The 13258-nt window shown below is 36.2% G+C and overlaps 1 protein-coding gene across 1 annotated transcript in view; it reads right to left on the bottom strand.

Annotated features, from left to right (window-relative positions):
• Window positions 1-13258, bottom strand: part of DNAH14 (dynein axonemal heavy chain 14) — a 341496-nt gene that overhangs the window by 255764 nt on the left and 72474 nt on the right. Inside the window, exons 9-10 of the mRNA XM_021064261.1 lie at window positions 8953-9091; window positions 4098-4229 (exon numbers count right to left, since the gene is read on the bottom strand). Of these exons, the coding sequence (XP_020919920.1) occupies window positions 4098-4229; window positions 8953-9091 (271 nt within the window). The remainder of the gene's footprint in view (window positions 1-4097; window positions 4230-8952; window positions 9092-13258) is intronic.

Below are 13258 nucleotides of genomic sequence, written 5' to 3'. Positions count from 1 at the left end.
ACTTGCGATTGGATCATTCATCTTTTCTATTTTGTCTTGGGTTAGTCTTGGAAGATTGTACTTTTCTACGTATTTGTCCATTTCTCCTAGGTTGGCCATTTTATTGACATATCATTGCTTGTAGCAGTCTCTTTTGATCCTTTGTATTTCTGTGATGTCCACTGTAATTTCTCCTTTTTCACTTCTAATTTTATTGACTTGCATCTTCTTTTTTTCTTGATGATTCTGGCTAAGGGTCGATCAATTTTGTTGATCTTTTCAAAAAACAAGCTTTTTGTTTCTTTTATATTTTCTATGGTTTTGTTTCTATTTCATTTATTTCTGCTCTGATCTTTATGATTTCTTTCCTTTTGCTAACTTTAGGTCTTGCTTTAGGTGTAAAGTTGCTTATTTGAGCTTTTTCTTGTTTCCTGAGGTAAGCTTGTATTGATATAAACTTCCCTCCTAGAACTGCTTTTGCTGCATCCCATAGGTTTTGGATGTCTTTGTTGTCATTTACTTGTAGATATTTTTTAATTTCCTCTTTGATTTCTTCGGTGATCCATTGGTTGCTTAGTAGCATGTTGTTTAGTTTCCATGTGTTCGTGGTTTTTGCAGTTGTTTTTTTCTTGTTGTTGACTTCCAGTGGTATAGCACTGTGGTCAGAAAAGATGCTTAATATGATTTAAATATTCTTAAATTTACCAAGGCTTGATTTGCGGCCCAATCGAAGAGAATCTTCCACATGCCCTTGAGAAGAATGTGCATTCTACTGCTTCTTGATAGAATGTTCTACAAATATGAATTAAGTCCATCTGGTCTAATGCATCATTTAGGGCCAGTGTTTCCTTGTTGATTTTCTGTCTGGATGATCTGTCCATTGTTTTAAATGCATTGTTAAAGTCCCCCACTATTATTATGTTATTGTCAGTTTGTCCTTTTAAGAATGTTAGCAGTTGCCTTATATAGTGAGGTGATCCTATGTTGGGTGCATATGTATTTACAAATGTTATATTTTCTTCTTGGATTGATGCTTTGATCATTTTCTACTGTCCTTTATCTCTTACAATGTTCTTTATTTTAAAGTCTATTTTGTCTGATATGAGTATTGCTACTCCAGATTTCTTTTTATTCCTGTTTGCATGGAATATTTTCTTCCATCCTCTCACTTTCAGTTTGTATGTGTCCCTAGAACTGAAGTGGGTCTCTTAAAGACACCATATATATGGGTCTTGTTTTTGTATCCATTCAGCCAGTCTATGTCTTTTGGTTGGGGTATTTAGCCCACTTAAGGTAATTATTGATATGTATGTTCTTACTGCCATTTTATTAATGGTTCTGGATTTGTTTTTGTTGGTCTTTTTTCTTCCCTTCTTCTTTTGTGGTTTGATGACTATTTTTAGTGTGTGTTTGGATTGCTTTTTCTTATTTGTGTGTGAATCTATTATAAATTTTTGGTTTTCAGTTACCCTGATGTTTTGATATAGGGATCTATATACATATACAAGATTGTTTTAAGTTCTTGGTTTCTTAATTGCAAGTGCATTTCTACTGTCTGCATTTGTACCCTTCTTTTCTCACGATTTCTGATTTTGGTACCATATTTGTGTGTGGATGATTTCCTACATTTGCTACATGTATGTCCTTCCTGATGAGCCTTGTTATTTCTAATATTTTTGTTTCTAGTTGTGGCCTTTTCTCTTCCACCTAGAGAAGTTCCTTTAGTATTTGTTGTAAAGCTAGTTTAGTGGTGCTAAATCCTCTTAGCTTTCACTTTCTCCTTCAAAGCTTTTGATTTCTCCTTCAAATCTGAATTAGAGCCTTGCTGGGTAGAGTAATCTTGGTTGGAAGTTTTTTTTTCCCATTCATCACTTTAAGTATATTGTGCCAGTCTCTTCTGGCCTGCAGAGTTTCTGCTGAAAAATCTGCCAATAACCTTATCAGGGTTCCCTTGTATGTTATTTCTTTCTTTTCCCTGCTTTCAATATTTTATCTTTGTTTTTGGTTTTGGTCAATTTGATTAATATGTGTTTTGGGGTATTCCTCCTTGGGTTTATTGTATACGGTACTCGTTGTACTTCCTGGATTTGATTGAGTGATTCCTTTCCCATGTTAGAGAAGTTTTGGGCTACTATCTCTTCAAATATTTTTTCTAGCCCTTTCTCTCTCTCTTCTCCTTCTGGCACCCCTATAATATGGATGTTGGTGCATTTAACATTGTCCCAGAGTTCTTTTAGACTGTCCTCATTTCTTTTCAATATTTCTTCTCTTTTCTGTTCCACATCAGTGATTTCCAGTAGTCTGTCCTCCACCTCACTTACTCGTTCTTCTGCCTCCTGTATTCTGCTGTTGGTTGCTTCTAATGAATTTTTTATTCCAGTTAATGTATTTTGCATCTCTGCTTGCTTAATCCTTAAATCTTATATTTCTTTGATCAAGGTTTCTTGTAATTTATCAATCTTTGCCTCCAGTTTATTTCCAAGATCTTGAATCATCTTTACTATCATCAGTCTGAAGTCTTTTTCATGGAGGCTGATAACCTCCAGATCACTTAGCTGTTTTTCTAGGGGTTTTTCTTGCTCCCTTATCTGAGTCATAATGCTCTGCCTTTTCATTTTTATAGATATTTGGTATGGTCTCCTTTTTGGCAGACAATAGAGTGGTAGCCTCTCTTGCTTCTGATGTCTGCCCCCCTTGTGGCTGAAGTTGGTATGGGGACTTGCTGTAGGCTTCCTCTGTCCTTAGCATTTAAATGTCAAATGTCATAACAAAATAGTAAAGTGCTTTGTAATGACACTCACTCTGGAAATTGGGAAATAGGGAAAGTTCTTTGACTGATCCCATATAGGATCCAGCAACCCAGTGGTCTGTTAGCTAGATTAAAGAGCCGTGTCAAAATAGGGCCTGAGTTGCTGTTTCAAAGATGACATCTAAAGGGGGGAAATATCAAAATGCTTTTTTGATATTTCCATTCCCAACATCTTTTTTGGCTTGGACACATTCTCAGTCTTATGATTGTCTCATCTTTATGAAATCTACATACTTCATAGAATGAATAATTTTGGTGCATTTCAAAAACAGGACTGGCAGTTGATCTAGTAGGTTTTGATCTGAAATTTATTTAAATGAAAATATGTTAAATATTTATGGCCATATCCTGGTAATGCAGAATAGGAGAAAGTAGAATGACTCTGAGTACTATTCTGCTACTATCTCAGTGACCTAAGTAGTATCTTATTAATCCCTTTTTGATTTATACCATCCTTGACCAAACTTTCCCAAAGGTCTACCCACATGTGACTGGGCTTGGGGAGGTTAGTGGGGGGACTATGAGGAATAAGATAAGGAATGAGAAGCTTTATTTTATTGACATGGAATAGCTGTACTTCAGCTTCTTGTCCAGAAGTAAAGCCCTGAAGTCTTGCTACCCACTACTAATCAGAAGTCCAATTCAGAGAAAAAATATTTGAAAATTTTTTAGGGAGACCCAGTTCTCCCATTCCTTGAGAGAGTCTCAAATATCCACTTGGATTCAGCCAAACCAGCAGAGGCAACAAGTCCATAACTAGGTGATATTGCATCAGTCTCTCAACAAACTGCACTTTGTGAATCTGGCTTTTGTGCATGGTCATTCCCTATACCAGAAATATATACAAAATAACCCTACTCAGTGAGCTGTAGCATACTGGGTAAGAATGCTTTGTATTATCAAATCCTTCTTATAAAATCCTCAGGGTAGCTTTGTCTCATCTAGTTATGTTTCTTCTGAACTTGAGTTTTTTGTGAACTTTGTAACAAATCACATTTCCTTTTATATGTCAGAGTTTAAGTATATTGAAAGTATATATTTATAAAAACATACATATATATGCCTTTACATATATATATATATATATATATATATGCATATGTATTTTCATTTTACACAGCACCTAGAAAAATCTTGTATATAGTAAATGCACAGTACTAGCTGGCTGGCTAATTAACTGCCTCTGTCCCTCTACCTGTCCATTTCAAACATTTTTTTCCAGGGATTCAGAGTGATCCGGTAACAATTCAGAGTAACTGTTTTAGTCAATACATAACAACTGATAAACAGGATATAATCAAAGAATTACCTTTAAAATTGTAATTTTTATTTCTGAAATTGCTTTATCCCTGATATCTTCAAGTTGTTTCAGTGCCTGTGTAGTCTGCTGTAACTGTTCTTCACAAAATTCATCTAGAGAATATGTTCGAGACTTATCCAGCTAATTAAATGATAGTAAAAGTTCAGTGTTGAAAAGTCAAAATTCATTTATGAAAAACTATTTTGGTCACTGTTTCATGTCATAAAGAAGAGCATATTTTATACTTTCTTTTGTATACATGATATACATAACATGTATATATTACATTTTCTTCAAAACACCCATAACTGAATCTGAATAAACCTTGGAAGAAGATAGAAACATTATTTAAATTGTTAACTAAAATTAAGCCAAAGCCAAAAACTCGAGTTGATTTTTTAAAAAAAATCTATAAAATCAGAGGAACCACCAATTCCACGAATTGCTTTTGCCTTTGAAGTCCCAATTATTTGTAAAACTTAAAAACATGAACACTAAAAATGTAGGGAAAAGAGCTAAAATTAAATCATTCAAATAAGGTAAGTTTCATTCTGAATTTATTCAGAATCCAGCACATAGAAATTTCCATTACCTATGCTAGTGAACGACTCTAGTAATAGACACCTAATGTTTCATCCATTTATGTATACCCATCATTCTTCCTCCTTTCAGAATTTTCTTGTTTTTTCCTATGTTGTGTTCTTTTGCCAAAATATATTTTCATCAACAACTGTACAGATATCGCTACTCGTAGTTACACTATAATGCTTTATATAAATATATGCTTCCAAAACTAAAAAGGAAAAGACTAAAAAGTACGGCTCTGGCATTAAAACTTTGGATTAACTCCTTGTTCCCTCCCTCTCCGGGCTCATATCTGGTTACCAGGTCCTGATTTTTCCAAAAATCCTCCTTCCTTTCTAACCTCACTGCCACCTGAAGTCCTTATTGCTTATACCTGCATTATTCCAGTACTACCATGACGGATCGCTATCAATCTGTATCTCCATGCTTTCAATCTTCCCATAAACCAATGTCACATTATTTTCCTAAAATAGCATGTTCAGAAACTTTCAATAGTTGTTCTTTAAGGATAGCTTTCAAAGTTTAAACAAATCACCTGGGGACTTGTTTCAAATGCAGAATACTAGCACCACTGCACCCTCCCTAAAAAAGGAATGGGTCACAAAAAAATTTACATTTCTATTAAGCACTCAAAATACTGTCAAATAAAACACCGTCATTCTTGAGTAGGAAACACAGTCAAAGTCCCAACACTTTAGCTGGTTCTGGGACCCTGCATATGTCACAACCTCTCTAGGATTTAGTTTGTCATTTGAAAGTAAAGTTTTAGATAAAATGATTTAGGTCTGTTCCCTCCTTTCTAGTTCTAAATATTTCAGTCCCTTTAAAGGTATGGACGAATAATGCTGCCTGCCAATATCACAAAACAAAGGATGTAGCAGCCAAGAGGCCAGCAACCACTGCAGCCACCCCTAACAGTACACCCTGAGGGGATTCAGGATGGAGGAAAGCAGGATACTGGCCCTAGATAATTAAGGTGCAAATCAAAAAGAATGATTTCAATAAGCCCAGACTCTTGCATCTTTCCATACACAGAAAAGTGCCAAGTTCATTCACCTGTCTGGTTTTCTCCCATTAAACAGGAACCTTCTAATGTTCCAACTAGCTAGTTTTTGTTGCAAAGATCCCAATATATTCTGACTCTTCCTTTAACGTTCAGAGCGGTCCCTCAGAGCTATCTGAGAGGCTGCCTTCTGGGATTGAGTCCTCAGAAAGTCTGCCAGGTAAAACATAATTCTTAACCTCTAGGTAGTGCATATTTTTTCAGTTGACAGAGGTGTGCTTTCATCCAGCAGTGTACATTGGCTCCATTCATGGCATTAACTTCTGAACAACCCCACCATATGCACTCATGACCTCACTTTAGTCTCCTTCCCTCCTCACTGTCCATCCTTATAGGCATTCCATCCCCAGTGACATGCAGTCCCCTTAGTCCTAGTGCCCAATTGGCCATCTGCTGATTCTAATCCAGGCTCAGCTCTCTACTCTATGAATCTCAGTTCTCCCTCCATCTGATCCTGGCTTCTCCACAGTCTCAGAAACTTCCATTCTTGCAAAACATCCCCACAACAACCTCCACTAGAAGCGCCCCTGCCTTAAGGGCAGGTTTGGCTCCTACTTTTCCCTTATTCCGTATTCTTGACCTGATGTTCAAGACCCAATCTAACTTTCAAATCAAACATACAATGAATGTTTTACACACATTCATATTCCTTACTTAACTGCCCCTCTCTCCTGGATATGCAAATCCAACATAGCCCAGCTCACAATATCCTTCCTTCAGGAAGTGTGCCCTAACTTTCACTCCAAAGAAGGCTGATCTCCACCTCCTCTGAATTTCTGTAGCATGACTATTTTACAAGTATTATTTGCAAGGAAATGTTCCTTGCCTTATATTTTGCTAATCAGCTAGCTAGAATGATTAGCAAAACTGAGGGACCACTTCTAGAATTAGTTATAAGTTATCATTTCATGTAAAAAATGATCCCTTCCAGGCATTCCCGTTGTGGCTCAGTGGTAATGAACCTAACTAGTACCCATGAGGATGCACATTCAATCCCTGGGCTCACTCAGTGGGTTAAGGATCCAGCATTGTTGTGAGATGTGATGTAGGCCAGCAGCTGCAGTTCATGCATTGCTATGGCTGTGACCTAGGCCGCCAACTGCAGCTCTGATTGGACCCCTAGCCCAGGAACTTCCATATGTCGAAGGTGCGGCCCTAAGACAAAAAAAAAAAAAAAAAATTCCTTCCAATAAACTGTAACAAACTCAATACAGAATATTTTGATATTTTGTTTTATAATTTGTATCCATCACCTCTGTACTTTGCATCTAACAGATAATTAACACACATTATATTGTCTGGAAAGGTTCCTTCCCTTCTGCTTCATGTTGGTGGAAAAGAGCTGACATGGCCTAAGGTCTCCAATATCCATTCTCTGTCATGCTGTTGCCTTACCATCTATTAGCATTTTAGGCATAGACTTCCAAGATATTCTAAAGTCTCTTTTGCCTTACTACCTATCATTAATTCAACTAAGTTACTCAGTCATTCATAAAACAACATATCACAGCTGCCCAACCAATCTCCTTCATTAAAACCACATCCAAAATACTCAATGAAATGTTTCCTACTTAACTTGAACTTAATCCTTTTGAAACATTAATTTTTTTTTTCTTTTTAGGGCTGTATTTGTGGCATATGGAAGTTGCCAGGCTAGGGGCTAAACTGGAGCTTCAGCTGCTGGCCTAACCACAGCCAGAGCAGCTCAGGATCTGAGCTGCGTCTGTGACCTACACCACAGCTCATGGCAATGCTGGATCCTTAAGCTACTGAGCAAGGCCAGGAATCAAACCTATACCCTCATGGATACTAGTCAAGTTCACTACCACTGAGCCACAAGGGGAACTCCTTAATAGTCTTAATATAACTATACAAATGACACTTCATCTGTAGTAATTAACTCATCTTTTTGTAAGCAGCTCTTTGCAAGAATTCACCCTCAGCAGGAAACCCCCGTCTTGTCACTTTAGCAAAGTTATGTTTTAATATTAAACCAGGCATCCCCTGCTCATCTCCAGCCCAAACACACTTTCAAATCTTTTGATCACACAATATGTGGCCTAACCTCTTGGTTCTTTCTGTAGATCAAATAAGTAAAAAGGATGAATAAGTGACTAACAGACCATGAGATCTCTTCCCCAGCTTCCCCTTCAGTAATCCCGTGAACAGGCTATGTGAACAAGACAGCATCTAAAGAAAGATCGTAAGAAGTCCACAAGCCTGCTCACAGTGGGAGATGGTGATGATTCTGACCCCCTGTCCCAAAGATTCATTGAGATTACTTGCTTTTTCCCTTCAGCAACTTCTATGGCCAAGCAGAATCTTCAGAAATGATTTTTGGGGACACTGAGCCTATCATCTCCCCGTATTCCAGCATTCTAACTAAAAGCAACCTTCCTTTCTACCAACACCTGCCTCCCTCTCTCCAGTATTAGTTTTTCAAGCAGCAAGTAGCCTGACCTGAGTTCATTAACATTTCTCGATTAATTCTTTTATCTACTTACTCATTCAAAAGACTATTCATTGAGCATCTACTATGTATCAGTCACTATACATAATTGATTCTAAAAATAAGTTATGTATAAGCATTAATCTTATTTTATGTGTATAGTTAACACAATTTTTGTACTCATTGTCAAACGTAAAACTTTTGCTATTTCTCTAAGTCTAGATGACTATCAATGTTACTTTTCAGTATCCCCTTACACTTAAAATTTATAGGTCTATGTACTTAACCTCTTTGAAAGAACTAGTCTCCTATAAATTAAATTAAGTCATCTGTTAAGAAGTCACCCTTTCTGGAATCATAGAACAATAGAATACATAAATTTAACCTAACATTCTGAATAGCAACTTATGATAACTTCTTGACATGCTATAGAGAAGAGTAGCTGGTAACTATCAATTATCTATTAGAGATAATTTATTGTTTATAAATAATACTGCACATTATAAAAATAAAGAAAGGGCTTCATAAAAAGACTGGTTAAATGTAAAGAAGAAATTTTTTTTCTTAGTTATTAACTTAGGGAATATTGTTAACTAGTAAAATTGACTGGAATAATGTTCTTAGTAGGTATTTTAAAACATTAGTCATTCATAGGGATGGTTTTTACTATGGATCTAGTAATCTGAATTCCTTTGATTTAAAATTCCACTTGTTATTCCTATTTTCTATATAGCACTATTAGTTAATGGCAAGACATTTCTACCTACCTTGACAAGGCATATGGCAGATGGATTATCTTCATTACCTTTTTTGAGACTAATTGCATCTTCATAGAGTCCCTTTATATAAAGCAAACAGCCTTGAAATAACTCGTCAGCCCAAAAAAGATGGCTATACAAAAATGACCTGAAAGTGAAAAAATTCTCACAGACTTATCTTCATTCAGGATCACTGAAATTTAGAGGCAACTAGTATAATTAAGTTCATATGCCTACAGTTAATATACTACATCTACCACAATTTAAATGATACTAATAAAGATCAGGCAGCATTACAGGTTTTTTTTTGGCTCATAATGTTGAAGGCAAGATTTTGATACTGGGTGTGTTGAATAAGAGCAAAGGAGGAGGGGAAACAAGAGATGAGAGTATTCTGTTACACCATTTAATGTTAATAATTTTAAAATACTAGGAAGTAATATCCAAAATGAATTATATTCTGCTATTTATTAAATTTAAATAAATTTCCTCAATTTATTGTTTATCCAATAACAAAAAATTAACTAGATTAGGGACCATTTGGAGAATGTTTCTTAAATTCTCTCATCATTTATATCCTAAAATAGAGAAGTTGGTTCCTTTTTTTCCTCTCTGCCCCATTCTACTAGTTTGCTCATGGTCACAAAGATGAGACCAATCATTGCTAACAACAATGGAAAGAATAGGAGGACAGAAGTGGAGGAGAAAAGAGCGGAATGGAAGACATAAAGCTCCGTGAAAATTGGATCAAGAAAAGCAAACATCCCCATGCAAAAGTGTGTAGAGAAGAGGGGGCCTTCTGCCCTCCACTGATTCCTTGTAAGGTAACTAATTTTTATACATATACAATAAGCTTTTTCCCATCTTTCTTTTTTTTTTTTTTTTTTTTTTTTTCTTTTTAGGGCTGCATCTGCAGCATATGGAGGTTCCTGGGCTAGGAGTTGAATTAGAGCTACAGCTGCCAGCCTACACCACAGCCACAGCCAACACCTCAGCAAGCCAGCTGCATCTGTGACCTACACTGCAGCTCACAGCAACACCGGAGTCTAAACCCCCTGAGGCCAGGGATGGAAGCTGCATCCTCACAGACACTATGTTGGGTTCTCAACCTGCTGAGCCACATTGGGAACCCCTCATTTTTCATTCTGTAGGTGAAAGCTTTACATACTGTGAAGCTAGTGAAGCTTAAGCCTTGTGGGCTCTTTATTTGTACCACCTCTTTCAAAGCCTTGTTATTTGTCTTAAAGAAGACCTCCTCAAATTATATAGGCTTCACATGACATACTATTCCTGGAGGTAGAAAAAAGTGTTTATTGACATTCCCCTAAGCATCCAGTATAGGGAAGAAGAGGGATCATATTAAAAACAAGTGGTACACCCCAGAAAGAGAAATGTTACAAAAACCAAACTCAATCTTGGTATTTATCAGCAAAAGAATAATGACCAAAACTCAGGTAAAAATGAACTCACATTACCCAAAATTAAATGTTTAAGGCTTTCTTTTTTCCCCTCTGGGAAAAAAAAAAGTATTCAAGTTTTTTGCATATTTTAACACGGATATAGAGAAATGGGTGCATTTTAAAATAATTAAAAGCATGGGAGTTCCCATCATGGCTCAGCCGAAACGAATCTGACTGGTATCTATGAGGACACAGGTTCAGTCCCTGGCTTCACTCAGTGGGTTAAGGATCCAGCATTGCTGTAAGTTGTGGTGTAGGTTGCAAATGCAGCCTGGATCCTGACCGAGTTGCTGTGATTGTGGCGTAGGCCAGTGGCTACAGCTGACTCGACCCCTAGACTGGGAAGCTCCATATGCTGTGGGTGCGGCCCTAAATAGACAATAATGATCATTATAAGCATGGAAAAACATGAAAAATTTTGGTGTTATTATGGCAAGATCTGACAAGAGAAAAATTATGTATCAGTGGATGATTGTTCAAGTACAGGTGTTACAAGGAACCCACTAACAAATTTCATTCTATTGTAAAAGCAAACTAAATATAGCCTCTGAAACTTTACTAATGCTGAACATAAAACTGCTTGGTATTAGAAAATATATCACAGAGGTCTATTAAAATTCAGGTCCTGGCTTCTAGGAAAGTGGAGTAGATGTACATTTCACTATTCTTCCAGCTAAGTACAACTAAAAATTCTGGGCATCATCTATAAAGCAGCCATGGGAAGATACTGAAAGGTAGAGAAGGGAAGGGAAGCTGCCAAGAAATGACATGGTGCTAAGTTCCCTAGGTTTTCTTTTGCCTCATATATCCCAGACCCGGAGTTAAACCAGCAACCTGGAAATGTCAACAGGTGCAGACAAAAAAGCCCACTGTCTAGCAACAGAAAACTTTGAAACAATAACCATTCTAATCCAGTCAAATACCACAGGAAAAAAGGTCAAGTGGAGAACCTAGAGTTCCATCCCTGGCAAGCTGTACTGAGGCACTGCCAAGGGTAGAGGGCTGGGACTTTCATCTTTGCTGGGTGGTAACAAGCAAAGAAAAAGAAAGCTAAACAAAGAAATAGAAGACATAAAGGAGAATCAAATGGAAATTTCAGAATTGAAAAATGACTAAAACAAAAAACTCAGTGGATTGGCTCAATGGCAGAATGGAATGAACCAGGAAACAAATCAGTGAATTCGAAGACAGAAAAACAGAAATTTTTCTCTCTGAACGGAGAATAAATAAGGTAAGAAAGATGAACAGAACCTCAGGGACCAGCGGAACTATGAAAAAATATCTAGTGTTTGTGTCTGCGGTCCTAGAAGGAGAAAAGAAAGAAGACAGGGCTGAAAAAAAAATAATTGAAGGAATAATGGATGAAAATTTGCCGAGTATGTCAAAAGAAACAGAAACACGGAGATACAAGAAGCCTGGGTAACCCAAAGCAGAATAAAGACAAAGAAATCCATACCAAGACACATCAAAGTCAAACTTCTGAGAAACAAAGGTGAAAGCAAAGTCTTGAAAGCCACGAGAGAAAAAAAAAAAAAAAAAAAAAAAAAAAAAACCTACAGATTATGGCAATTCAAATGAACATTACAGGCCAGAAGAAAGTGGCACATATTTCTCAAGTGATGAAAGGAAAGAACTGTCACCTCAGATTCCTATATGAAGAAAAAATAGTCTTCATTGTGTGGAAATAAAGACATTCTAGGATAAAGGAAAATGAGAAAATGTGTTGTGAGCAGACCTATATTAAAAAAAAAAAAAGAGGAGGAGGAACTGGGAACATCAAAAAGGAAGTAACAACATGATAAACAAACCAAATTGAATACATTTTTTAAAATGAAGACTATCCTTCCTTATTTTTATAAATTATGATTGATTTTTGGAAGCAAAACATAACACTGTCTAATATAGTGGCAAATGCATGCATATAGAGGAAATATTTAAGACAATTATAAATGAGGGAGAGTAAAGGAACATAAAGATGAAGTTCCTATAATTCATTCAAATTGATAAAACAGCAACACCTATAAACTGTGTAGGTTTTGTGTATAGAATGTTATACCAACAGCATCCACTAAAAATCTACACAAAAAGATACACTGAAAAATACTATAGATTAATCCAAATGGAATTCTAAAAAATATGCAAATAACCTCCAGGAAGACAGAAGAAGAAAACAGGCAAACAAAAAAATAGAGAGAAAACAGAGACTAAAAACTAAAATGGCAAACTTAAGCCATAATATATAAATAATTAGATTAAATTTAAATTTCTAAATACACTATTTAAAAGACAGAGATTTGCAGATGGATTTAATAACATGACCTACGTATGTGCTGTCTATAGGAAATTAACAGCCAGCAACAATGCCCCTTCCTTTCAACCCCTCATCCCAGCCACCCCTGTAGCAAAGAATGCTACTTTAAGGAGAGAGAGAAGTTGAGTAAAAACTTCAAATGATAGCAAGAATGTGCAGAAAATGAATAACTCATACATGTGTATGAAAAAAGGGTACAATCACTCCAGAATGCCTTGATAGTTTCTTAAAAAAATAAACATGCAATTATAATATGACCAAGTAACTGTACTAAGGGGCATTTACCCAAAGAAATGAAAACTTATGCTCACACAAAAACCCATATATGAATGTTTATAGCAGATTTTTCTGTATTAAGCAAAAACATCCAGGTGTACTTCAAGAGATAAACAGTTATATAAACTGTGGTACATCCATATCATGGACTGTTACCCAGCAATAAAAAGGAATGACTGATGTATGCAACAACCTGGATGAGTCTCTACAGAGTTATGATAAGTGAAGAATCAATCCCAAAGGTTACGTACTTCATGATTCCATTTAT

Source organism: Sus scrofa, chromosome 10 (assembly GCF_000003025.6).
Source record: "Sus scrofa isolate TJ Tabasco breed Duroc chromosome 10, Sscrofa11.1, whole genome shotgun sequence".
NCBI classification, from domain to species: Eukaryota; Metazoa; Chordata; class Mammalia; order Artiodactyla; family Suidae; genus Sus; species Sus scrofa.
Note: the sequence above shows the minus strand (reverse complement) of the source record. Positions and strands in the feature narration are given on the sequence as shown.